This window comes from Lepidochelys olivacea (genome assembly GCF_965140295.1).
Source record: "Lepidochelys olivacea isolate rLepOli2 genome assembly, chromosome: 2".
Classification (NCBI taxonomy): Eukaryota; Metazoa; Chordata; order Testudines; family Cheloniidae; genus Lepidochelys; species Lepidochelys olivacea.
In genome coordinates, this window is record NC_140412.1 from 5,344,223 (window position 1) to 5,371,846 (window position 27,624).

Below are 27,624 nucleotides of genomic sequence, written 5' to 3' on the forward strand. Positions count from 1 at the left end.
CCCTGGTGCTATAAGGAGGGCTTTTGGATGTGCAACCACTGGGATGCATTCACGGACAGAGGACTGTTCTCATGGGATGGACTCCACCTGAGTAGGGAGCGAAACAGACTTCTTGGATACATGTTGGTAAAATCAATTAAAAGTGCTTTAAACTAGGAATTTGGGGGAGATGGCTGGGAGATGCTCATGCAATTTCCATGCCTGATTCTAATATTGAGAGGGAGGAAAACCAAGGAAAAGAGGCTACAGTAATGGAGAAAGGAACAATAGAGGATAGAAGAATGGACAATGAGAGGAAAGATAGCACCAATACCAATGACAGTAACCATCAGGTAGGTGATACAGGCAGTAAATCTGGTGAGAAACTGGGGCAAGGCCAAGCAGAAACAACTAAAATATCTGCACACCAATGCAAGGAGCCTTGGTAACAAAATGGAGGAACTGGAAGTATTGGTGGAGGTGGTGAAACCAGATATTATCGGGATAATGGAACCATGGTGGAATAGTCGTCTCGACTGGGGTACAGGGATTGAAGGGTATGTACTGTTCAGAAAAGACAGAAATAAAGGTAAAAGGCGGTGAAGTAGCATGGTACATTAATTATGGGGTAAATTAAAGAAATCAGAAGTGATGGAATGGATAAAATGGAATCTGTCTGGGGCAAAATCACTTCAGGGAAGAATGGTAACAGCAGCTCCACTGGGATAGTGCTTAGGGTTTGCTACAGACCTCCAAGGTCCGATGTGGATATAGATAGAGAGCTCTTTAATATTTTTAATGAAATAAATACTGCTGGGAATTATGTGTTTATGGGAGACCTTAATTTCTCAGCTATAGACTGGAGGACAAGTTCTACTAATAATGGTAGGGCTCAAATATCCCTGGATGTGATAGCTGACAGATTTCTTCACTAAATAGTCACTAAATCAACAAGAGGGGATGTCTTTTCAGATTTAGTATTGGTAAGTAGCGCAGACCTCATAGAAGAACTGGTTCTAGAAATCACCCTTGGTTCAAGTGATCATGAACTAATTCAGTTTAAACTAAATGGAAGGATAATCAAAAACAGGTCACAAACTAGGGTCCTTGATTTCAAAAATTAAGGGAATTAGCTAGAGGAAGCTGACTGGACTGAAGAAGTCAAATATCTGAAAGTGGAGGAGACTTGGAATTACTTTAAGTCAAAATTACAGAAATTAACTGGACCCCAGATCTGAAGCAAAGGGAAATACTCCCAGGGAAGGGTTGCAGACCAAACGGGATGAACAAGCAGCTCAAACAGGCTATTAAGAGAAAGCAAAGGCCTATAAGGAATGGGAAAAGGGATGGATCCGCAGAAAAAGGTACCTCTTGGATGTCTGAAAGTGTAGCGGAAAAGTGAGAACTGCCAAAAAGCCAAGCAGAGCTGTACCTTGCAAAAGAAAATAAAACCAATAGTAAAAGGTTCTTTGGCCATATAAATAAAAGAAAACAGGGAAAGAAGAAGTGGGACAGCTAAATACTGAGGACAAGGGTGGAGATTAAATATAATCTAGGTATGGCCCAACACCTAAATGAATATTTTGCCTCAGTTTTTAATAAGGCTAATGAGGAGACTGGGGGCTGTGGCAGGGTGGCTAATGGAAACACGGGTATGGAAGTGGAAATGATCACATCCAATGTGGAAGTCAAACTCAAACAGTTTTAATGAGACCAAATCAGGGTCGACTGGATAATCTCCATCCGAGAATATTAAAGGACCTGGCCCATGAAATTGCAAGCCCTAAAGCAAAGATTTTTAATGAATCCATAAACTTGGGAGTTGTACCCAATGACTGGAGAATGGCACCTACAGCATCTATATTTAAGGGGGGAAAAGTGACCCAAGAAACTACAGGCCCATTCGTTTGACCTCAATTGTAAGCAAGGTCTGAGAACAAATTGTAAAAAAGAGAGTAATTAAAGACATAGAGCTAAATGGTAATTGGGATGAAATACATCATGGCTTTACATACATAGAATCATAGAATATCAGGGTTGGAAGGGACCCCCGAAGGTCATCTAGTCCAACCCCCTGCTCAAAGCAGGACCAATTCCCAGTTAAATCATCCCAGCCAGGGCTTTGTCAAGCCTGACCTTAAAAACCTCTAAGGAAGGAGATTCTACCACCTCCCTAGGTAACGCATTCCAGTGTTTCACCACCCTCTTAGTGAAAAAGTTTTTCCTAATATCCAATCTAAACCTCCCCCACTGCAACTTGAGACCATTACTCCTCGTTCTGTCATCTGCTACCATTGAGAACAGTCTAGAGCCATCCTCTTTGGAACCCCCTTTCAGGTAGTTGAAAGCAGCTATCAAATTCCCCCTCATTCTTCTCTTCTGCAGGCTAAACAATCCCAGCTCCCTCAGCCTCTCCTCATAAGTCATGTGTTCCAGTCCCCTAATCATTTTTGTTGCCCTTCGCTGGACTCTCTCCAATTTATCCACATCCTTCTTGAAGTGTGGGGCCCAAAACTGGACACAGTACTCCAGATGAGGCCTCACCAATGTCGAATAGAGGGGAACGATCACGTCCCTTGATCTGCTCGCTATGCCCCTACTTATACATCCCAAAATGCCATTGGCCTTCTTGGCAACAAGGGCACACCGCTGACTCATATCCAGCTTCTCGTCCACTGTCACCCCTAGGTCCTTTTCCGCAGAACTGCTGCCTAGCCATTCGGTCCCTAGTCTGTAGCTGTGCATTGGGTTCTTCCGTCCTAAGTGCAGGACCCTGCACTTATCCTTATTGAACCTCATCAGATTTCTTTTGGCCCAATCCTCCAATTTGTCTAGGTCTTTCTGTATTCTATCCCTCCCCTCCAGCGTATCTACCACTCCTCCCAGTTTAGTATCATCTGCAAATTTGCTGAGAGTGCAATCCACACCATCCTCCAGATCATTTATGAAGATATTGAACAAAACTGGCCCCAGGACCGACCCTTGGGGTACTCCACTTGATACCGGCTGCCAACTAGATATGGAGCCATTGATCACTACCCGTTGAGCCCGACAATCTAGCCAGCTTTCTACCCACCTTGTAGTGCATTCATCCAGCCCATACTTCCTTAACTTGCTGACAAGAATACTGTGGGAGACCGTGTCAAAAGCTTTGCTAAAGTCAAGAAACAATACATCCACTGCTTTCCCTTCATCCACAGAACCAGTAATCTCATCATAAAAGGCAATTAGATTAGTCAGGCATGACCTTCCCTTGGTGAATCCATGCTGGCTGTTCCTGATCACTTTCCTCTCATGCAAGTGCTTCAGGATTGATTCTTTGAGGACCTGCTCCATGATTTTTCCAGGGACTGAAGTGAGGCTGACTGGCCTGTAGTTCCCAGGATCCTCCTTCTTCCCTTTTTTAAAGATTGGCACTACATTAGCCTTTTTCCAGTCATCCGGGACTTCCCCGGTTCGCCACGAGTTTTCAAAGATAATGACCAATGGCTCTGCAATCACAGCCGCCAATTCCTTCAGCACTCTCGGATGCAACTCGTCCGGCCCCATGGACTTGTGCACGTCCAGCTTTTCTAAATAGTCCCTAACCACCTCTATCTCCACAGAGGGCTGGCCATCTCTTCCCCATTTTGTGATGCCCAGCGCAGCAGTCTGGGAGCTGACCTTGTTAGTGAAAACAGAGGCAAAAAAAGCATTGAGTACATTAGCTTTTTCCACATCCTCTGTCACTAGGTTGCCTCCCTCATTCAGTAAGGGGCCCACACATTCCTTGGCTTTCTTCTTGTTGCCAACATACCTGAAGAAACCCTTCTTGTTACTCTTGACATCTCTGGCTAGCTGCAGCTCCAGGTGCGATTTGGCCCTCCTGATAACATTCCTACATGCCCGAGCAATATTTTTATACTCTTCCCTGGTCATATGTCCAACCTTCCACTTCTTGTAAGCTTCTTTTTTATGTTTAAGATCCGCTAGGATTTCACCATTAAGCCAAGCTGGTCGCCTGCCATATTTACTATTCTTTCGACTCATTGGGATGGTTTGTCCCTGTAACCTCAACAGGGATTCCTTGAAATACAGCCAGCTCTCCTGGACTCCTTTCCCCTTCATGTTAGTCCCCCAGGGGATCCTGGCCATCCGTTCCCTGAGGGAGTCGAAGTCTGCTTTCCTGAAGTCCAGGGTCCGTATCCTGCTGCTTACCTTTCTTCCCTGCGTCAGGATCCTGAACTCAACCAACTCATGGTCACTGCCTCCCAGATTCCCATCCACTTTTGCTTCCCCCACTAATTCTACCCGGTTTGTGAGCAGCAGGTCAAGAAAAGCGCCCCCCCTAGTTGGCTCCTCTAGCACTTGCGCCAGGAAATTGTCCCCTACGCTTTCCAAAAACTTCCTGGATTGTCTATGCACCGCTGTATTGCTCTCCCAGCAGATATCAGGAAAATTAAAGTCACCCATGAGAATCAGGGCATGCGATCTAGTAGCTTCCGTGAGCTGCCGGAAGAAAGCCTCATCTACCTCATCCCCCTGGTCCGGTGGTCTATAGCAGACTCCCACCACTACATCACTCTTGTTGCTCACACTTCTAAACTTAATCCAGAGACACTCAGGTTTTTCTGCAGTTTCGTACCGGAGCTCTGAGCAGTCATACTGCTCCCTTACATACAGTGCTACTCCCCCACCTTTTCTGCCCTGCCTGTCCTTCCTGAACAGTTTATAACCATCCATGACAGTACTCCAGTCATGTGAGTTATCCCACCAAGTCTCTGTGATACAATGAATTGTGTCAGAGCAACCTGGTCTTTTTCTTTGAGAAAATAACCAACTTTCTAGACAAAGGAAATGCAGTAGATCTTAGGACCAATCTTAATTAACATTTTGATTGATGACCTTGTCACAAAAAGTGGGAGTGTGCTAATAAAATTTGCAGATGACACAAAGTTGCCAATACACAAGAGATCCAGAATATCATGCAAGAAGATGTGGACAACGTTGAAAGATGGAGGAATAGAAACGGGTTGAAATGTAATAGTACAAAGCGCAAGATAATGCACTTAGGGACTAACATCACATTTTTTTTCCTATAAACTGGGGAAGTATCAGTGGAAAGCGACAGAGGAGGAGAAAGACCTGGGTGTATTGGTCAATCACAGGATGACAAAGAGCTGTCAATGTGATGCAGCCATGAAAAAAGTTAATGTAATCCTGGGATACATCAGGCAAGGAATTTCCAGTAGAGACAGGGAAGTGTTATTGCCATTTTACAAGGCACTGGTGAGACCTCATCTGGAATAATTGTGCAATTCTGATCTCCCATGTTTAAGAAACATGAATTCAAACTGGAACAAGTGCAGAGACGGGCTACTAGGACGATCAGAGGAATGGAGAACCTGCCATATGAGAGGAGACTTAAGGAGCTTGGCTTGTTTAGCCTAACACAAGGAAGGCTGAGGAGAGATAAGATTGCTCTATATAAATACATCAGAGGGATATACCGGGGAGGGGCAGGGATTATTTAAATTAAGGCCAGTTAAGTTCTTGGTACAAGAACACATGGATATAAACTGGCCAACCATCAGAGGAGTGAAGTTCTGGAACAGCCTTCCAAGAGGAGCAGCAGGGGCAAAAAGCCTAACGGACTTCAAGACTGAGCTGGATAGGTTTATGGAGGGGAATAGTCTTTGGCTATCCCCCGATGCGAGGATGAGGTCTGCCAAGCGGGTTCATTGGTAGGTTTTTAAGTGGCTGAGGAGCCCAATTCGTGCCCTGCAGATTTCCCCACAGAAGTGACAGGTGTAATCTTGGAGGAGACATAGTTGTTGGCTAGACTGTTGTGTGCTTTCTTTCCTCCTTTGTCGCTTCTCTGTCTCGTGAGCACATCTGTTCTCCTCAAAGTGAGCTGTGGTTTGATGTATGGGGTGGCGCCGCTGTGTTCTGTTCAGGTCCGAGTCCTCCCAGTTTGTTGGGTTGATGCCTCCCTTTTTTAGATGTACTTTCAGTATGCCTTTGTAGTGCTTTCACTGCCCTCCACGAGCCCTTCTTCCCTGACTTAACTGAGAGCATAGCATTTGCTTCGGGAGGCAAGTGTCAGGCATTCATACACAGTGGCCAGCCCAGCGGAGTTGGTGTTCCATGACCTGCTCTTCTTTATACTGCTGATGTTGGCTGCAGAGAAAACGCTGATGTCGGTGTGTTGGTCTTCCCAGCGGATCCTGAGAATACTCCTGAGGCAGCTCTGTTGGAACCACTCCAGCTGCTTGAGATGTCATCTGTAAGTTACCCAGGTCTCACACCTATAGAGAAGGGTGGGGATGACAACTGCTTTGTAAACCAAGATCTTGGTGCCCGTTTGCAGATCCCTATCATTGAAGACTCCTTTGAGTAGTCTTCCAAAGAATATGCTGGCATAGTGGATCCGGTATTTAATTTCTGTGTTGGTGTTGGCTGTTTGGGAGCGGTGGCTGCTAAGGTATGGAAAATGGTCCACATTTTCCAACGGTTCTCCGCTGATGGTGATTTGTGGAGTACGAAGAGTAGTTTGTGCAGGTGAGGGCTGGTAGAGTACTTTGGTTTTCCCAATGTTGAGAGACAGACCAGGCTGTGATAGGCATCTGCAAAGAGATTTAGGGTACTTTGCAGGTCGGCTTCTGTGTTTGTGAGAATGACACAGTCATCTGCATGCTGAAGGTCAAGTCTCTTGGTCTTAGATTTTGTTTGGAGATGTCAGAGATTGAGGAGTTGACCATCCATATGATACTCAATCCCGATTCCATCAGGAAGGCGGTCACGGATGAGAATCAGAATCACGGCAAGATAAATGGAGAAGAGTGTTGGACCAGTGACGCAACCCTGCTTGACACCGGTGCGAATGATGAGTGGTTTGGTCCCTGAGCTGTTGCACAGAATGGTGGCGGTCTTCCCATCATGGAGTAGTCAGATGATGGAAATGAATTTCTGTGAACAGCCAAACCTCACAGCACCTTCCATAGAGCATCGCGATTGATAGAGTCAAAGGCCTTGGTTAGATCAATGAATGCCATGAACAGTTCCTGGTGTTGCTCTCTGCACTTCTCCTGAAACTGTCGTGCCATGAACATCATGTCAGTTGTGCCTCGGGATGGCCTGAACCCACACTGTGATTTGGAGAAAAGTTCCTCGGCAAGGGTGAAAAGGCAGTTTAGTAGGATTCGAGCAAGGATCTTCCCTGCGATGGAGAGGAGGGCAATACCTCTGTAGTCCCTGCACAAAGATTTGTCCCCTTTCTTGCATATTGTAACAATGTTGGCATTGTTAAAGTCAGGTGGAATTTCTTCACAGATCCAGATTTTGTCAAGGAGTTTGCAAAGTTTGTGCTGGAGCATTGTTCCACCAGCTTTAAAAACCTCAGCTGGGATGCCGTCTGGGCCTGGTGCCTTGTGATTTTTTTGTCTGGGTGACGGCATGCCGGACTTCCTCAGAAAATGGGGGATTAGCACGGTGTTCCATTGCTGAGCATTGTGGAGTAGATTCGGTGTTTTCAGAGATTGTGGCTTCGTGGTTTAGTAGGATCTCAACGTGCTCCTTCCAGCATTTGTGACAAAGCTCTGTCCTTGCCTCCGTGGGTCCCGCGTTTCCTGGTGGATTTCGCTAGCCTCAGAGGCTCACTGTGACCCTCCATGTAACCCTTCTCTCTCTAGAGACAAGGGTCACAGTCTACTGAGCTATTTTCATCATAAGCCAGCGAGGGAGGTGAGGAGAAGCTATCCTTCCTTGCACAGTCTCTGTTGTCCCCCAGTCTCAGTGATTAATCAGGGGGCAAAGGTGGTGGGGGGGGAGCCCAGGCCCACCCTCTACTCCAGGCTCCAGCCCACGGACCCTAATAGTATCAGCTATGGTAGCTGACCTTTTAGAAACATGACATGTACAATTCCCTGGGCTACTTCCCCCACAGCAGCCCTCACTTCCTCAAGCTCCACTTCACCCTTACCTCAGGGCCTCCTTCCTTGTGCCTGATATGGTGTGTACTACTCAGCCTCTCCAACAGCGCAACTTCCTCCCACAGCTCCTGACATGCACACCCACCTGACTGACTGAGAGGCTTTTAACTAGTTTCAGCCAGCCCCTGATTGGCTTCAGGTGTCCCTAGCCTTTTCCCTGCCTTCTGGAAAGTTCTTAATTGGCCCCAGGTGTCTTAATTGACCTGGAGCAGCTGCCATTTCACTTATCCTGGCACCAGGGATTTGTTTAGCCTGGAGCTAATATATCTATCTCCCACTACTTTTCCATAGCCATCTGGCCTTGCCCCGTCACACATTGTTTAATGGCTGCATTGTCCTTGAGGAGGGTGGAGAAAATAGTATGGTAAAGTTGTCTACAATGGCATATCCACATCTGCTATGAGCAAATATCCTCAACAGCCAGTGAAGGGACACTAGATGGGAAGGGCTCTGAGTTACTACAGATAATTATTTCCCAGGTATCTGGCTGGTGGGTCTCAACCACATGCTCAGGGTCTAACTGATTGCCATATTTGAGGTCGGGAAGGAAATTTTCCCTGGGTTAGGTTGGCAGAGAACCTGGGGTTTTTTTTGGTTTCTTCTGCAGCATGGGGCACGGGTTACTTACTGGTTTGAACTGGAGTAAATGGTGAATTCTCTGTAACTTAAAGTCTTTAAATCAAGAGCCGAGGATGTCAGTAACTCATCCAGAGGTGAGGGGTCTATTACAGGAGTGGGTGGGTGAGGTTCTGTGACCTTCGATGTGCAGGAGATCAGACTAGATGATCATGATGGTCCCTTCTGGCCTTAAAGTCTTCTCAGTGCCAAGTCCCATTGTGCTTTCTGAGATCCTCCTTCATTCATTAACTCTGCCGGCTTGCTGGAAATTCACTGCCTAGAAACACCCATCAGAAATTGTTTGGTGGGGCTGGGATGGTTTCAACCTAGCAGTTACTGGAATGACCACCTCTTCCACACCCTGTGGGCTTGTGCATCAAAGAACAACAAAGTCTTATGCAACCAGACCAAACTAACACCCATGTCTTGTGAGGATGTTTGTTCCACACCTCAGGATTGAGATTTCATTACCTTTCCTCTCCTCCCGAGGACTTTGTTCATGCTATTGCTCAGGTCTATTGCTGTATGTGTGACAGGTTTCTGGATCCAAACCGGGCTGGTCCCAGGTTCCACTGGGACACATCCAGCTCCCTTCCCATTTGAAACCAGGTTCTGACTTGTTATTCCAACATGAGCCATGGGTGCGGTGGGAAGTGATGGGGTGGGGTGGGGAAGCCTGGAATAGTCATAGAGGACATATGGCCAGGTGTGAGTTTCACCCACTCTCATCTAGGAAGAAGGCCATAATTATTACAGCCCATGCTCATAAAAATCAGCCACAGAGACTACAAAGATGGAAACGGATAGTTTAGTTAGATGAACGATCACAACTTCTCCACAGTAAAGGTTGAAGCTAGCTTCTCATTATAAAACCAACTGTCCCTCCTGAAAATTCACCTACCATGTCTCATCCCATAGCACAGGTTTCAGCTGTGCCGCCAACCCCAAGCATTCAAAACCATCATGAGTCAGGCACCCTAACAAATCTTGAGAATGGCTTAAAAATCATGAGATTTTACAAATAATAAATGCTGGGATGTTTTCATTTGACCTCTGTTTTTTGAGACATTAGGGAATCACCGTTTCAAGCTTTTCTCCCTAACCATGAGGGTGAGAAACTTACTTTTTTTCCAGACCAAAGTTGAGATTGTCTCACAATCACATGCCTCCAGGAGCTGGGGCTTGAAGAAAAGTACCAAACATTGCAAAACTCATGATAAAATTGTGTGGGCTACACTGAATATTTCTGGGCAGGTGGGGCAGGACCTCCTTTGGCAAAGCTAAAATTTTAATTTTAGCGAGCCTTTATGCTGGTATTATTCATATGTGGACAAACTGGAGAAAAGGTCTGAAGAAAATAAGATGAAATTCAATAAGGATGAATGCAAAGTACTCCACTTGGGAAGGAACAATCAGTTGCACACATGCAAAATGGAAAGTGACTGCCTATGGAGTATTGTGGAAAGGGATCTGGGGGTCATAGTGGATCACAAGCTAAATATGAGGCAACAGTGTAACACTGTTGCAAAAAAAGCAAACATCATTCTGGGATGTATTAGCAGGAGTGTTGTAAGCAAGACAAAAGAAGTAATTCTTCTGCTCTAGTCCGTGCTGATTAGGTCTCAACTGGAGTGTTGTGTCCACGTCTGGGCACCACATTTCTGGAAAGATGTGGACAAATTGGAGAAAGTCCAGAGAAGAGCAACATGACCTAAGAGGGAAGATTGAAAAAATTGGGTTTGTTTAGTCTGGGGAAGAGAAGCCTGAGAGGGGACATGAGAACAGTTTTCAAGTACATAAAAGGTTGTTATAAGGAGGAGAGAGAAAAATTGTTCTTCTTCACCTCTAAGGACAGGACAGGAAGCAATGGGCTTAAATTGCAGCAAGGGCAGTTTAGGTTGGACATTAGAAAAAACTTCTTAACTGTCAGGGTGGTTAAGCACTGGCATAAATTGCCTAGGGAGGTTGTGGAATCTCCATCATTGGAGATTTTTAAGAGCAGGTTAGACAAACACCTGTTAGGGATGGTCTAGATAATACTTAGTCCTGCCATCAGTGCAGGGGACCGGACTAGATGACCTCTCGAGGTACCTTCCAGTCCTACCATTCTATGATTATTTGCATTATGGTAATACCTGGAGCTTCGACACAGGGATCAGGCCCTCAATGTGCTAGGTGCTGCACAAACATGCAGCAAAGAGACAAACCCTGCCGTCAAGTGCGAAACATGAACGAAACGTGAATACCAAAAGGTCGCAGATCTGATCCAAGGGGAATTCATTGCCAGATTAGAATGAAAAGGGCCGGACAATTTTTTGTGCGATCTGCTCAGTTCTGTTAAAGATGAGATGATCCCAATGCAGGGGTGGGCAAACTTTTTGGCCTGAGGGCCACATCTCAGTATGGAAATTGTATGGAGGGCCGGCTGGGGCAGGGGATTGGAGCACATGGTGGGGATGAGGGCTCCGGCTGGGGGTGCAGACTCTGGGGTGGGGCTGGGGATGAGGGGTTTGGGGTGCAGGAGGGTGCTCTGGGCTGGAATCAAATGGTTTGGAGGATGATCAGGGCTGGGGTAGAGGGTTGGGGCGTGGGGGGCGGCTCAGGGGTGCAGGATCCAGGTGGCGCTTACCTGAAGCAGCTCCTGGAAACAGCGGCCCCGTCCCCCCTCCGGCTTCCATGCGGAGGTGGGGCCACGCCACTGTGCGCACTGCCTTGTCCGCAGGCACCGCCCCTGCAGCTCCCATTGGCCGTGATTCCTGGCCAATGGAAGCTGCAGAGCTGGCACTTGGGGCAGGGGCAGCGTGTGGAGCCCCCTAGTGGCCCCTGTTTCCAGGAGCCAGGCGGAGCTGCTGCATGTGCAGAGCAGAGCAAGGCAAGCCCCCGACGCTGCTCCCCGGCTGAAGCAACCCAGTGGGGAAAGCTCCCAACCCCGCTCCCTGGTGGGAGCTCGGGGGCCGGATTAAAACATCTGCAGGCCGTAGTTTTCCCACCCCTGTCCCAATGATACCTGCCAGCCATGAGATCTATGGAATGATGAAAAAAAGCAATTTAAATAAAACTGGGCTCGCTAAAAAATTAATTCTGCAAAAATGGACAAGTCGATTCCCCCCAGGTATTGATGCCTGGCTCAGCGATGTGGCTGACCTCGGCACTAACGAACAACTGGCGTTCTGCAGAAAGGCAATTCCTGAAAAATTCAAAGCAATTTTTAGAGGTCTCTGATTAACATAGGCCCTGAAGATAGATATGTTGCTTCCCTCCCCTCCCTTTGTCCTACCCCTCTTTATTTACTTTGTGCATGATGATGAATCTGGTATTTTGGTATATTTGGAAAATTAATAAAAATTATAAATAAAAAATAAAAATAAAACTGTACTGGTCCTTCAAATATAAATCTTATTAAATATAGTGCATGGTTTCACAGGGAGAAAAGGAGTTTCAGGATATAATTAAGGGCACAAGATAGATCGGAGCTTCCTTTCATATGCTGCCTTGAAGGGGCTGGATTTTGTATCTGGGCCGCTTGTTCCTACTCCGAAGGCAAGAGAGCGAGCAATGCAATTACTGGCCAGGTTTCAATGGGTGCTGAGCTCTTTTGAAAAATCTGCCCGGTATTCATGAGCAGTAATCCAGCATCATTGCCTGAAGGTAGATGCCTGAAAATACAGGCTTCACCCCTGTAACAGAAGCTCCGTGGGCAGCCTGGAGGCCTTCCAATGTGTGAGAAGACCCAATAATGACGGTTAAAGTGAGTATGTATGTGAGGAAGTATGATAACAGTCTTCCACTATGTAAAAGGCTGTCAGAAAGAGGATGGTGATCAATTGTTCCCCATGTCCACCGGGGGTAGGACATTCTAAAGGTAGTTACGCTCTGGAAGAGGCTTCCAAGGGAGGTTGGGGAATCCCCATCGCTGGAGGTTTTTAAGAACAGGTTGGACAAACACCTGTAAGGGCTGGTCTAGGTTTACTTGGGTCCTGCCTGAGCACCACGGGCTGAACTAGATGACCTCTCGAGGTTCTTTGCAACCCTGCATTTCCATGATCCTAAGATTCAAAGGGACAAATTCGCTGTGATGCAAATGAACCTTAAACCTGACCTAACGGGGTTCACCCGAGTAGTGCAAAGCAGCTGCAGCATCCTGGTGAATGGGACCCCGAAACCTTGCCTTGTGAGTGACGTGTGTGTGAAACACCACTGTATTCTACAGCCTCTTTGCACTCCTCTTGCACAGGGATAAGCAAGAACACAAGGTGACGAGCAGAGGGCAATCAGGCCTCTTATCTGATTATTCCTCACCCAGTGGACCCTTTTCATTTTTTGACAACTTTGCCTGTTGGGCTTGTTTGATTTATTTTTTTCCTTTGCCTTGTTATTTCTTAACCCCAGCCCATTCTCTTTCTGACCACCATTGGTTAGCAACCCTGGCTGAATTTTAATCATTTCCCTCATCTATTTTTAGACATTTTAATCTTTTCTTGCCTTCCTATTACGTTTGTAAGATCTGTTCTCATCATTCTATTTGCAATCTCTCATTTCCTGGTTTTAAAGCCTCTATTTAGTTAGGTTTTTTTTGTTTTTTGTTTTAAATTTTGCAACACCGTTGATGCCTACAACTGCATGGAGCTTAAAAACAATAAAATGCTTTGTTTTCCCTCCTCTGCACCCCCAGCTGTGTTTTGTTTTCCTCTGTATTTTGTCAGTTTTATTTCATCGCTAATAGTAAATTTCATTTCTCAGATTAGCTGGCAGGAGAATCTGTTTCAGTTCTGTACTGAAGTTAAAGTTTTGTTTCTTGGACTCAGATGCACTGGGGAGTTTGTTTCACTTTCCAGTCTTCAGGGCGAGGCAGCTCTGTTACTGTGTGTCAGTGAAGCCTCTGACACAACGGGGCCTTGATCTGATTAGGGCATTTTTGCAATCCAAACAAATAATAGCCAAGGTTCACAGTTTTCTCACACATTTCTCTGGCAGCTCACACGCCCTGCCCGCGGTTCATAGAATCATAGAATCATAGAATATCAGGGTTGGAAGGGACCCCAGAAGGTCATCTAGTCCAACCCCCTGCTCGAAGCAGGACCAATTCCCAGTTAAATCATCCCAGCCAGGGCTTTGTCAAGCCGGGCCTTAAAAACCTCTAAGGAAGGAGATTCTACCACCTCCCTAGGTAACGCATTCCAGTGTTTCACCACCCTCTTAGTGAAAAAGTTTTTCCTAATATCCAATCTAAACCTCCCCCACTGCAACTTGAGACCATTACTCCTCGTTCTGTCATCTGCTACCATTGAGAACAGTCTAGAGCCATCCTCTTTGGAACCCCCTTTCAGGTAGTTGAAAGCAGCTATCAAATCCCCCCTCATTCTTCTCTTCTGCAGGCTAAACAATCCCAGCTCCCTCAGCCTCTCCTCATAAGTCATGTGTTCCAGTCCCCTAATCATTTTTGTTGCCCTTCGCTGGACTCTCTCCAATTTATCCACATCCTTCTTGAAGTGTGGGGCCCAAAACTGGACACAGTACTCCAGATGAGGCCTCACCAATGTCGAATAGGTTGTTTGTGTACTGCGGCCAGGGCCCTGCTTGCAGGGCTAGTTCTCATTTGGACAGTGCCACTCTTCTGCAGAGTAATTTTGACAAATGATCACTGCATTCATTGCGGAGGGGAGCCTGTTTGTCTCTTAAAATCCTGAATGGGATTTTAGATGGAATGGGAACTTAGCTCACACTCTCTTTGTTATGGATCAAGGCAACTAAACTGATCAGACAGGGCATATGAGTTATCCCCAGAGTCTTGATTCACCCGGAGGGCAAACAGTGGCAGAGTGCAGGCCACTGTCAGGGAGAAGGGACGTCTCTGGTGTTGTGAGGGGTCTCTGGTGTTGTGTGCAGACATACCCGGAGAGAAGTTAGATTAAAAACCAGAAAACCACTTGCTGGACTGTTTCAATGCACCACTACTTTATTTCTTAGAATCCAAAGCCCTGACACACAAGAACCAAAGACAAACAAACGAAGAGAGAGAGAGAGATGAAGCAGGCTGCTCCATATAGTAGCGAGGCACTAATCTGTCCCTTTGCACTAATCTGTCCCTTTGCAAACTGGCTGTTAGATCCTATGGTTCCCTGCAGAGCACCCTAGCCTACAAGCATGAGCAGGAAACCTCTCACTCTTAAAGTGGTAGCTTCTCATTTTAACACAGTTTTCAATACATCACAACTGGAAGCTCGGGGAGGTGGGCTTGGGAAGGAATATGTGCGGGTGAGAGGGTCAGTCCTGAGAGCAGGGTGGGTGCTGGGTGCATGGTCTCTGGGGACGGAGTGATGGAAGGAAACAGGTGGGAGATCTCTGGGCATGGGCCGAGGGTGGAGGCAGGCAGTAGGAAGGAAGGCAGCTGGGAGGAGCGTGGCAGGAAGGAAGCCAGGGTGATGGGCAGAGGGGGAGGGGTGAGAACTGTGGCAGGGCACGGTGATGCGGGTGAAACGGTGGGGCCCAAGCCCTCTGTCGGCCCTTATTTCTAGAATGAGGTAGGAAAAAGGAACAGGAGCAACAGACCCTCCCTCACTGACCCCTACAAACAGCCACGGAGGGGAACAGGGGATCAACAGGGAGGGCACCTCTTTCCTCCAGAGCACGGCAGGAGCCAAAGGGATGTGGAGGGCAGCCTGCAGGCCCTAGGAAGGGAAGTGGGGGGCAGCAGGGATGAGCCCTCTATGGGGCAGGAGGAAGGAGGCTAGGCTGACCAGAGAGCAAGTGTCAAAAATCGGGATAGGAGATGCCTATGTGAAAAAAAGACCCAAAAATCAGGACTGTCCCTATAAAATCAGAACATCTGGTCACCCTAAAGGAGGCAGCGGGGTGGTCTGCTGGCTTCCCTGGAGGCTGGTAGAAGCAGTGGCTGGGAATAGGAGATCCTCTCGTGGGCACATCCCAACTGCAACTCAGCTCCCTTCCTGCAGCAATTAGAGGCTCGGTTTCATGAAATCCACTTGCGTCAGCGGAGCTGCCGGGCTTCCACCAGTACTGAGTGGTTCCCTTCCTCTCCTTGAATGGTGTGATTTGCTTCCATTGGTGCAGATTGTCCCCGCTGCCCCTCCACTCTCATCTCCCCAGGTCTCTGCGCCATTTGGTTCCCTCCTCTTGTACGGTTCCTCCCCATGCCAGTCTGGGCTTCAGCAGCAAATCTGATCATGTTTGAATTCTTGCCCATGAAACACCTGACCAAGCCAGAGGCGAAGCAGCTACTCAGGGAGCCAAGGGCGGCTTGGATGGGCATGAAAGGCTGGAAAACCCGCCCAGAGCCCAGCGCTGGGCCACAGCCAACCACAAGCACCATACTTTGGAACATGATAGATGCTTCTCCCTTGAGACAGATGCAGGTCTGGGGAGCACAAACAGCCTCACTGCCCAGTCCCACAGGTTCACACTCACCAACCAAAAGTAGGATTATAATTTTTCAGCGCATGTTTAATTTAAACCACTTTCGATCAGGAACTATTTTTCTTGGAGTAATCATATGAAAATAAGAACAGCCATACTGGGTCAAACCAAAGGTCCATCTAGCCCAGTGTCCTGTCTTCCAACAGTGGCCAATGTCAGGTGCCCCAGAGGGAATGAACAGAACAGGGAATCATCAAGTGATCCATCCTCTGTTGCCCAATCCCAGCTTCTGGCAAACAGAGGCTAGGGACACCGTCCCTGCCCATCCTGGCTAATAGCCATTGATGGACCTATCCTCCATGAACTTATTCAGTTTGTTTTTTAAGCATGTTATAGTCTTGGCCTTCACAACATCCTCTGGCAAGGAGTTCCACAGGTTGACTGTGCATTGTGTGAAGAAATACTTCCTTTTGTTTGTTTTAAACCTGCTGCCTATTAATTTCATTTGGTGACCCCTAGTTTTTGTGTTTTGAGAAGGAGTACATAACACTTCCATATTTACTTTCTCCACACCAATCATGATTTTATAGACCTCAATCATATATCCCTTAGTCGTCTCTTTTCCAAACTGAAAAGTCCCAATTCTATTTCTCTCTCCTCACACGGCAGCCATTCCATATCCCTAATAATTTTTGTTGCCCTTTTCTGAACCTTTTCCAATTCCAATATATCTTGTTTGAGACGGGGCGACCACATCTGCATGCAGTATTCAAGGTGCGGGCGTACCATGGATTTATATAGAGGCATTATGATATTTTCTGTCTGATTATCTATCCCCTTCTTAATGATGCCCAACATTCTGTTCACCTTTTTGACTGCTATTTTGACTGCACATTGAGTAGATGTTTTCAGAGAACTATCCACAGTGACTCCAAGATCTCTTTCTTGAGTGGTAGCAGCTAATTTAGACCCCATCATTTAATATGTATGGTTGGGATTATATTTTCCAATGTGCATTACTTTGCAATTATCAACATTGAATTTCAGCTGCCATTTTGTTGCCCAGTCACCCAGTTTTGAGAGATCCTTTTGTAGCTCTTCACAGTCTGCCTGAGACTTAACTATCTTGAGTGGTTTTGTATCATCTGCAAATTTTGCCACCTCACTGTTTACCCCTTTTTCCAGATCATTTATGAAGATGTTGAACAGCACTGATATGATATGTTCTGATCAGCAGTAAGACACCCAGTAAAGAACACCTTTCTTCTGATTCTACCCACACCTCCAATATTATCGACATGGTGCTGTTTTGTAATCCCAGCAAGACAAGACAGGACATGGCATGCCATGTCAACTTGCTGCCTTCTGCCTCGCACTTGATATCACGCTGAAGGCCTGGAAGGTTTTCAGACTGACACACCCTTGTGAGGTTTGGTTATTTAATTCTTGCCTCTGTTTGCTTCAAGTTTCATCACTCGACCCGATGAGAAAGCAGAGACGCCCAAGCTTGAGTCACACGGGGCTCCAAATTAGCAAGATTTATGTGCCTAAGAAGAGTGGGTGCTGGAAAAATGACATTACCTTTGAATGACATCTGACTGGACACCACAGAGCATGCAAAACCATGCCCTTCTTGGTCATTACATTGATTGCTTCAGGGAAAAAGTTGACTGTGAAACCCTTAACAAACATCACATCCACCACAATCTCTCCACTGCCGAGAGGACAGCTGTACAGTCCCGGAAATCTAAGGACCAGATAGCCATCAAATCAGCAGACAAAGGGGCCGCCACTGTAATCCTCAGTTGTGATGACTACGTTAATGAGGCCAACCGACAACCCTCCAACACCACCGACTATAAAGAACTCAGAGACGACTCCATACCAGAATTTACCCAGAAAAAGAAGTTGGTCCCATGAAAGATATTACCTCACCCACCTTATCTCTTTAATCGCCTTTAGGTGACAAGCATATTTTCCAAGTGAGCTAATGGCTCTATGTGGAAAATCATCAGAAACATGGATATTCAGTGGGAGAGAGAAATAGGCGATGATGGAGAACAGCAAGTTAGATGGTCATTTGCAAAAGAATAGGGCATGAAAATTTGCCAGAGCATTTTTGGGCTGTATGTGCAGTGGCATCTGGAGAAACTACTGCTGATATCATGATTCCATCTCAGAAAGACAGAGCAGAAACAGAAGGGTGAAGGGACAGGCCAAGAAAATTATTAGAGGCTTGTGATGACTGAGTAGCTGCTCCTCAGCTGGCGTAAACTGGCGTAGCTCCACTGACTTTACTGAAATTATGACAATTTACACCTATTGAGGATCTGGCCCTTGGGCCTTGCAGTTCATTGAGAAGGGCTGATATGATAGAGTTATACAAAAGAATACCTAAGACATAGAAGGTCAGTGAAGAACTTCTATGTACCGTCTGGCATACTCAGAGCTGGCGAATATTTTGCCAATAAAAATGTGTTTTGTCTAAATTTGGTCCTTTTTTCTGCAAACACATTTCATTTTTTTGAAATTTGCAAACAAAAGTTTCAGAGTAACAGCCGTGTTAGTCTGTATTCGCAAAAAGAAAAGGAGTACTTGTGGCACCTTAGAGACTAACCAATTTATTAGAGCATAAGCTTTCGTGAGCTACAGCTCACTTCCTCAGATGCATATCGTGGAAACTGCAGCAGACTTTATATATACACAGAGAATATGAAACAATACCTCCTCCCACCCCACTGTCCTGCTGGTAATAGCTTATCTAAAGTGATCATCAGGTGGGCCATTTCCAGCACAAATCCAGGTTTTCTCACCCTCCACCCCCCCACACAAATTCACTCTCCTGCTGGTGATAGCCCATCCAAAGTGACAACTCTTTACACAATGTGCATGACAATCAAGTTGGGCTATTTCCTGCACAAATCCAGGTTTTCTCACATCCCCCCCCACCCCCATACACACACAAACTCACTCTCCTGCTGGTAATAGCTCATCCAAACTGACCACTCTTCAAGTTAAAATCCAAGTTAAACCAGAAAATCTGGGGGGGGGGTAGGAAAAAACAAGAGGAAACAGGCTACCTTGCATAATGACTTAGCCACTCTCAGTCTCTATTTAAGCCTAAATTAATAGTATCCAATTTGCAAATGAATTCCAATTCAGCAGTTTCTCGCTGGAGTCTGGATTTGAAGTCAGGAGAGTGAATTTGTGTGGGGGGGGTGGAGGGTGAGAAAACCTGGATTTGTGCTGGAAATGGCCCACCTGATGATCACTTTAGATAAGCTATTACCAGCAGGACAGTGGGGTGGGAGGAGGTATTGTTTCATATTCTCTGTGTATATATAAAGTCTGCTGCAGTTTCCACGATATGCATCTGAGGAAGTGAGCTGTAGCTCACGAAAGCTTATGCTCTAATAAATTGGTTAGTCTCTAAGGTGCCACAAGTACTCCTTTTCTTTTTGCAAACAAAAGTGTATCCATTCACTGTTCTCCAGAAGTGTTTTCTTTTGATTTCAAATTGTTGGCACTCAGTTTTGATTGGTCAGTTCGGTCACATGGCAGGATTTTTCTTTCTTTAATCAACACAATTTAGTCTTCAAAAGTTGAAAGAGAAACACGTAGTGTTTGGAAATGTCTGATTGTGAAAGCAAGGTTTTTCATTAAAAACAAAAGTCACTGAAAAGTCAGAAAATGCAAAAAACAGATTGTCAGATACCCAATGGGAAAACGCATGCTTTCAAATTGTCCACATTTCTTTAAAAAAAAATCTATATTTTCTACTTAATTCCTTCACTCCTTGCATTTCCCTCAATGGCTGTGAGCATGCTGACACAAGAATGGTTTGAAGAAAATGTAACAAAAGAATGAAACCCTAAACTCCCCGCCTAATTAAAAACAAATTCTCATGAGCCTTCCCTAGTCTGAGATCCAAACCTTTCATGTTGTAGGACATAAGCCAAACACTAACTGAAGGGATCAGGCAGAAACTTCCCTTAGGGGGAGGTTATTTTTGTCTGCTATAGGTTTATTTGCCCCTTCCTCTGAAGCAGTGAGAAGTGACCACTGTTGGACCCAGGAGGATGTTGGCTACACCACTGGGCAGAGTCAGTCTGGCAAGTCACATGCTCCTTTGTAAAACAGGAAAATCAGGGAGGGGAAATTCCAGCTGTATTCTTAACATGACCAGACTCCTTCCCACACACCCACACTCATCAGCCTTGTGTTGTGCTCCATGTGACACCCCAAACCCTAAAATTACCATTGCCATAGTAACCTAAAACAAACACCACCGAGCTATAAAACCTGCCCTGGTGCTGGTGGTGTGGCTGCCCTTGTGCGAAGACTGTAGTGAAGATGAAGGCTTTTCTTTTCACCCTGCTGGCTGCAGTCCTGTGCGTGGAGCGAGGTGAGCTAATAATTCTTCTATGCTAGAGAAAGAATATGCAGATGAGAGAGAACCCAGTTTAGACATGGCAGGGACACAGGGAGATTTTACAGTATCGGTGGTAAAGATTCTACAGTTAATGCACTGACACGGCCTTATCTCTTGGGTTGGATCCCTCCTATATCCCAAGGCGTTCTGTCCACCCCCCCCCGTCCCCCCGCTTGCAGGACTGAGCCATTACACAGTAACTTATCAAATTTAATAAACCAAAAAATAAATGCATGCAATGATTAAGCAGTTGAAGATGAGTAATTTACACAATCAGCTATAACTTCTAGCTGCCTGGCTAAAGGTTGGATGCTTTCAAGGGGACTGTTGTTCTGCACCACCTGTTCTGATCTCATCTGCTTTTAAAAGCTAAAGCCCTGACCCTGCAAACACGTGCACATGTGAGACGCTGTATGCGTGTGAGTCAACCCATTGCAATCATCAGGACTATTTACACCCTAAGGTTACTCCAAGTAGTTCTCCTGCTGATAATCGCTCACCGTAATTGATCACTCTCATTCTAGTGTGTATGGCAACACCCACTTTTTCGTGTTCTCTGTGTATATCTATCTTCCCACTGTATTTTCCACTGCATGCCTCCGATGAAGTGGGTTTTAGCCCACGAAAGCTTATGCTCAAATAAATTTGTTAGTCTCTAAGGTGCCACGAGTCCTCAACGTAGTGTATTTGCAGAATGGGAACCAAGGCTGGGCTGAGTCTGCTCAATGCCTGGATAGGGGGAAAAGGGGCCTCTGCAACATGTTTATATGTTATAGCCCATCTGGAGCAACCTGTGAAGAAGATGCTCTGGCGGCTGCTAACCCAAGAGAGTTGCAATTTAAAGGGACATCATCAACGAAAATGGTCTGACCTGTTTCTACAGCTGTTATCGGTGACCCCTGGGGTTACTGTAGCTGCGATTAGACAGAAAAAAAACTGTCCCTGTGTTTTTCAGTTTGTTTACTTTGCACCTTTGACAGCGCTTTATGTAGTGCCAGATTCACTCTTTCACTACTGGGGTCAGCCAGTTTGCCCTGTTCTATTGTGAGTCTTTCACATCTACGAGGAGAGAAAACATGTTAAAAGGTAGCAAAATGTCATTATAAACCCACAGATTTTGATAGACTGGATTCAGGTACAGGGATAGGACCAGAAATGAATTTTAACTCCCTTTAAAAATGGACTCTGGGTTCGTCTTCAGAGAAAGCTGCATTGGTTTAATTAAAGGTGTGAATTTCAACCAATTTATTTAAACTGCTGCAAACCCCTATATGGCTGCCTTCATTCTGGTATAAGAAAGACTTATATTTCAATGCAGCTTAGGTTGATTAGGAACAGGTTTAAACTACCCTGAAATAAGCCCCTCTTAAACCAAAATAAAAGCATCCACTCAGGGGTTTGCAACTGGCTTAAATAATTCAGTTGCAAAGCCCTGAGCAGGGGGTTGGACTAGAAGACCTCCAGAGGTCCCTTCCAACCCTGATATTCTATGATTCTATGACTCAATTTAAAACCAATTTAAGTTAAACTGGTGCAGCTTTCTCATGTAGACAAGCCGCTAAGGTTCAGGTTAATGATGCCCCTTACACTAACTTACTAAGCACATCATGTGTATTGTCTCAGGTATAGTAGATGATCCTCTATGGGTCACACAGATGTGTCACTACAAATGCCTCTACTCGCACATGGTAGCAAATGTTTAGAAAACGTCTTACCATTCTTGCCCCCAGCCCTTCACCTGATGAGATGAGAAAGCAGAACAGGCTAAGACAAACAGTCCCTCAAGTTGCTCTCAGTTAGCTGAGGTTCTGGCCCAGACATCAGGAGCGGTTCCAGTCTCTTGGGAACCTCAGTGGGAGGCAGCCAGGTGGTGTCTCTCAAGTAGGAATTCACTTGCCAGCAAACAGGTTGCTCTTAACCAAGCCCCAGTGTCTATTTCAGCAGATTCCTGGCCAGGCTGTGAGTTGAATGTGTTGTTACCAGGGCTTAAATTCAGCCAGAGCTGTCCGGAGCAGAGATCCAGTAAATATTTTCAAATATTGACTCCAGCCTGAGGCTGTTGCGATTCTCAACCAGAGGTCTGCAGCCCTCTGGTGGTCCGTGAGACAGTTTCAGGGGATCGACGGGGCCCTGTGGCTGAAGCCCGGAGCCCCAAGCTCCAGCACTCCCCACAGAGCAGAAGCCCCGAGCCCCAGCGTGCTTTGTGGGGTATGGGGTGGGGGCATGATGGGCTCCGGAAAATACTCTATGGCAGCATTTCTCAAACTGGGGTCCACGGACCCCTGGGGGTCCACAAGGTTACTCCAGGGGCCCCGTTGGCCCCACTATCATAGAATCATAGAATCATAGAATATCAGGGTTGGAAGGGACCCCAGAAGGTCATCTAGTCCAACCCCCTGCTCAAAGCAGGACCAATTCCCAGTTAAATCATCCCAGCCAGGGCTTTGTCAAGCCTGACCTTAAAAACCTCTAAGGAAGGAGATTCTACCACCTCCCTAGGTAACGCATTCCAGTGTTTCACCACCCTCTTAGTGAAAAAGTTTTTCCTAATATCCAATCTAAACCTCCCCCACTGCAACTTGAGACCATTACTCCTCGTTCTGTCATCTGCTACCATTGAGAACAGTCTAGAGCCATCCTCTTTGGAACCCCCTTTCAGGTAGTTGAAAGCAGCTATCAAATCCCCCCTCATTCTTCTCTTCTGCAGGCTAAACAATCCCAGCTCCCTCAGCCTCTCCTCATAACTCATGTGTTCCAGTCCCCTAATCATTTTTGTTGCCCTTTGCTGGACTCTCTCCAATTTATCCACATCCTTCTTGAAGTGTGGGGCCCAAAACTGGACACAGTACTCCAGATGAGGCCTCACCAATGTCGAATAGAGGGGAACGATCACGTCCCTCGATCTGCTCGCTATGCCCCTACTTATACATCCCAAAATGCCATTGGCCTTCTTGGCAACAAGGGCACACTGCTGACTCATATCCAGCTTCTCGTCCACTGTCACCCCTAGGTCCTTTTCTGCAGAACTGCTGCCTAGCCATTCGGTCCCTAGTCTGTAGCTGTGCATTGGGTTCTTCCGTCCTAAGTGCAGGACCCTGCACTTATCCTTATTGAACCTCATCAGATTCCTTTTGGCCCAATCTTCCAATTGGTCTAGGTCCTTCTGTATCCTATCCCTCCCCTCCAGCGTATCTACCACTCCTCCCAGTTTAGTATCATCCGCAAATTTGCTGAGAGTGCAATCCACACCATCCTCCAGATCATTTATGAAGATATTGAATAAAACCGGCCCCAGGACCGACCCTTGGGGCACTCCACTTGATACCGGCTGCCAACTAGACATGGAGCCATTGATCACTACCCGTTGAGCCCGACAATTTAGCCAGCTTTCTACCCACCTTATAGTGCATTCATCCAGCCCATACTTCCTTAACTTACTGACAAGAATACTATGGGAGACCGTGTCAAAAGCTTTGCTAAAGTCAAGAAACAATACATCCACTGCTTTCCCTTCATCCACAGAACCAGTAATCTCATCATAAAAGGCGATTAGATTAGTCAGGCATGAACTGATCAACTCCTCCCCCTCCCTCCCAGTGCCTCCTGCATGCTGGGCAACAGCTGTTCAGCAGCATGCAGGAGGCACTGGGAGGGAGGGGGAGGAGCGGGTTGGGGACGCGCTTAGGGGAGGGGGTGGAAAGAGGCGGGGAAGAGGAGGGACAGGGGCGGAGTGGGGATGGGAAGAGATGGGGCAGGTTGGGGCCTTGGGGGAAAGGGTAGAGTGGGGGCAGGGTCTGGGGTTGAGCGGGGAGTTTGGGGGTCCCCAAAATTTTTTAAATCAAAATGGGAGTCTTTGGGTTGCTAAAGTTTGAGAACCGTTGCTCTATGAGAATTTTAAGCCCTGGTTGTTACCCTTGCTTGGCCACACACACTGCAAATGCCCTTTGACCTCACAGTAAGTCTCCCTTAATCCTTTTAATGGGATTGTTGCAAGACTGCCTTGTTCCAGACAGCACCAGGAATATTCCTTTTATCCTCTAGCATAGGGGCGGGCAAACTTTTTGGCCCGAGGGCCACATCTGGGTGGGGAAATTGCATGCAGGGTCATGAACGTAGGGTTGGGGCAGGGGTTTGGGGTGCGGGAGGGAGTGCGGGGTGTGGGAGGGGGTACAGTGTGCAGGAAGGGGCTCAAGGCAAGGGGTTGGGTACCTCCCCCAAAGTTCCCATTGGCCATGGTGAGGGCAGCGTGCGGAGACCTCTGCCTCCCCTCCTCCCCCAGGGCCCGCAGGGAGCGGCGCAGGGCCCATGGCACGCAGGGGGTGGTGGGCCCGGGAGCTCGATCCAAAGCCCTGACGAGCTGGATCTGGCCCACGGGCCATAGTTTGCCCACCCCTGCTCTAGCGACACCTCTCCCAAGGAACTCCCTTCAGTTTGACTCTCTAATCACACATCTAATTTTCTGGGCTATATTAAGAGTCATTCATGTCCCTACAATGCTTTGCAGATGCACTGCCCTATATAATGCTAACCGTGATGCTCTCACAGGAGGAGAAAGCTAATTAGCTTTCCCCAAGGAAAGACAATTAATAATCGGCAAGGAGCTGGGAAATAAGGGCCTCACTGAGCTCTGCTTTCTACAGACTTGGGAGCTGCACTTGGGAGGTCAGTCATTCCTGGCAGAGAAAGAGAGATTGTTGTGGGATGGAGGCAGAGATGGGTCTGAAAAGAGGGTCATCTGAGATGCAGAGTTAGATCATTGGCTTGTGTGAGTCAAGGACGTAGATGGAGAAGGCAGGGCGGGTAGAAACATGGTAAGTAATTGGGGCATATATTTGCAAATTTTCCTTCTGGTTGAAATTGTTCCTAGAATTCCCTGACCAGACAAATTAAAACCAAAATTTCTCGTGCATTTAATTTCAAATAGAAAAAGTTTGCTCTATTTTGGTCCCTCTCCCCCCCTCCTCCTTCCCCCACCTTTTTTCTTTCCCTTTTCCAAAAATGGAAACATTTTGGATCCTCTCCTCTGAAGAGGACGTTTCCGCAAGCAGCTAAGCTGGGTTGTGTGCTCCTTTTTCAGCGGCCTCCTTGTGGTGCTACACATGTAGCGACGAGCCCTCCAACTGGAATTGTGTTACAGCGACTAAGTGTGCAGACACTGACAAATACTGTCTCACAATATACGCAACTGGAGGGATTGGTGAGTACCCGGAATTACCTCAATGCGGTTTTCCCTCAGTCTCTGCTCACCACGGTGTCTGAGTGACAGGTTATCAGTTTATTTAGGATGCAGGTCACTCTGTCTCACCCCCATGCCAGCGAGCTGGATTCTTTCGTCCTGCTTCTGAAAGGATGAATAATCACTCAGGAGTGATGAGCATAGCACATGGCCTGGGCCTTAGGAAACTGTAAATGATCCAAGAACCTAAAAATCCACAAAAACCTTGAGGGCTGGTGTCCCTTTAATCCGCCTGGGACGTTGCCAACGAATCCTTGCTCCCTGGTCTGCTACAGGTGCTGTGCCTTGTCTCAGCTACAGGTCAAACCTATGGGGGTGAAGCACATGACAGATCAGCTCTACTGACCAGCTCTGCCCTGCACGGGTATCCACACAACAGGCCTCAAACCCCTGCTCCCCCCACATGCAGTGGGCTCAGTTTGAATCCCGGGAAGGAGTCTCTGCCTTGGGGGTGGCCTTTCTTTTGGCTGTTCCGCAGCCATAGTCAGGGCTCTGGAGAGGATGTTCCCAGGCAGGTCTGTGACTGCTAGCCAGAGACGGGCGATTGCTGTGCTGACTGTCCCCAGGGCACGGAAGAGCAACAATGAGCGCGAGGCCGGGCACTTCCTAGCAGATAAACACTGGTTGGGTTAAAAGCTGGAGGCAAAACTACCAATCATGCCCTCTCCATTGGCGCTTGTTGCTTAGCTACTTTAAGACCATTCTCTCCTCTGCTGGAACTCTGGGGGGGCTCTTTGATAACAATTCTCTTCTCTGGTTTTCTTTCCCCTTCAGGTGATAAAAAGGGGCATCGCATCACCAAGAAATGCTCCACGGTGTGTCCCCAAACAAACCTGAACCTCGGGGTAGCCGCCATCTCTACCTCCTGCTGTGAGCATTCCTTGTGCAACATCAGCGGGGCCAGCAGTGTGAAAACCAGCTACAGAGTGATGGCCACAGGCATCCTGGCCAGTCTCATCTACGTCCTCAGAACAGGACTGTGATGGGGCCAGAAAAAAAAAGAGGACTTGCCATCCCAAAGAACCAACTTGGGCTTCCTCAGAGAGATACCAAAAGCCTTCTGTGCAAAGTTGCCATCCGAGTTAACACTGCCCTGTCTCTTCTGTGTCACCTCAGATCCCCTCAGCATAGGGTGACCAGATGTTCCGTTTTTATATGGACAGTCTCGTTTTTTGAGACTTTTTCTTATATAGGCGCCTATTACCCCCCACCCCCTATCCTGTTTTTTCACAGTTGCTATCTGGTCACCCTACCTCAGCAAGTAGTTTCTGTCTAATTTTCTGCAGTGCTGTACCCTGGGGATAAGAGCACTGCCCTCCCTCACCAGGGGGTTGTGAGGATAAGTGCATTAAAGAGGTTACGCTGATGGAGGCTAGATACACACTGAAGATTTTATCTATCTATAGCTAGTAGCTCCGCCTCCACCTTTTGTTTAGCAGAGCCAGAGTCACCTCCCACACACTTGGTGTTGATGACTTGGGATGCTCAGCAGAATGGTGCTGCCTGGATGGATGTGCCGGCTCAGGGGAAAGGCACCATATAGCGCAAAGTACTAACACTTGTTCCATCCTCTGTCACAGGCCCTGTGTCATTTCACTCCTCATTCCCCCAGCACTGTCTCTTTACTGCCTCTCCTCACACTCACACCACGGACAGCTCGAGAGCCCTCTCCTCTGCAGCGCACTCACCAGAGCAGCCTCTCTGTGTCTCTGAACAGACCTTTACTCCCACGTCTGTCCCCTTACTACCTTTCTAATATTAGCCCCAATGAATGAATGAGTGAATGAATGCATGCTTGGCTGTATTCACCTACACTTTGTTCCCATTTCTTGTTCCTGTAATTTTTCCCATATAAGCATTTACTGTCTTGTATTGCTTCACCCTGTGAAAGCCCATTTCGATACATTTTGTAGGACAAATGCTGGACAAAATAAAGTGTTTTTTTATTCTACCATGGAAGCATCAGTTGTGTTAACTCTGGGATAGCTGGAGAAAACAGCCCTGCCCGGTTGGGA

General features: G+C 46.9%; 1 protein-coding gene across 1 annotated transcript; it reads left to right on the forward strand.

Annotated features, from left to right (window-relative positions):
- The first annotated feature begins 20,190 nt into the window (after positions 1-20,190).
- On the forward strand, positions 20,191-27,560 carry LOC311515408 (lymphocyte antigen 6E-like). Its single transcript, XM_084618419.1, has 3 exons — positions 20,191-20,346; positions 25,451-25,570; positions 26,384-27,560. The coding sequence occupies exons 1-3, from the start codon at positions 20,295-20,297 to the stop codon at positions 26,590-26,592; spliced, it is 381 nt and encodes a 126-aa protein (XP_084474545.1). The 5' UTR covers positions 20,191-20,294; the 3' UTR covers positions 26,593-27,560.
- Positions 27,561-27,624: the final 64 nt, after the last annotated feature.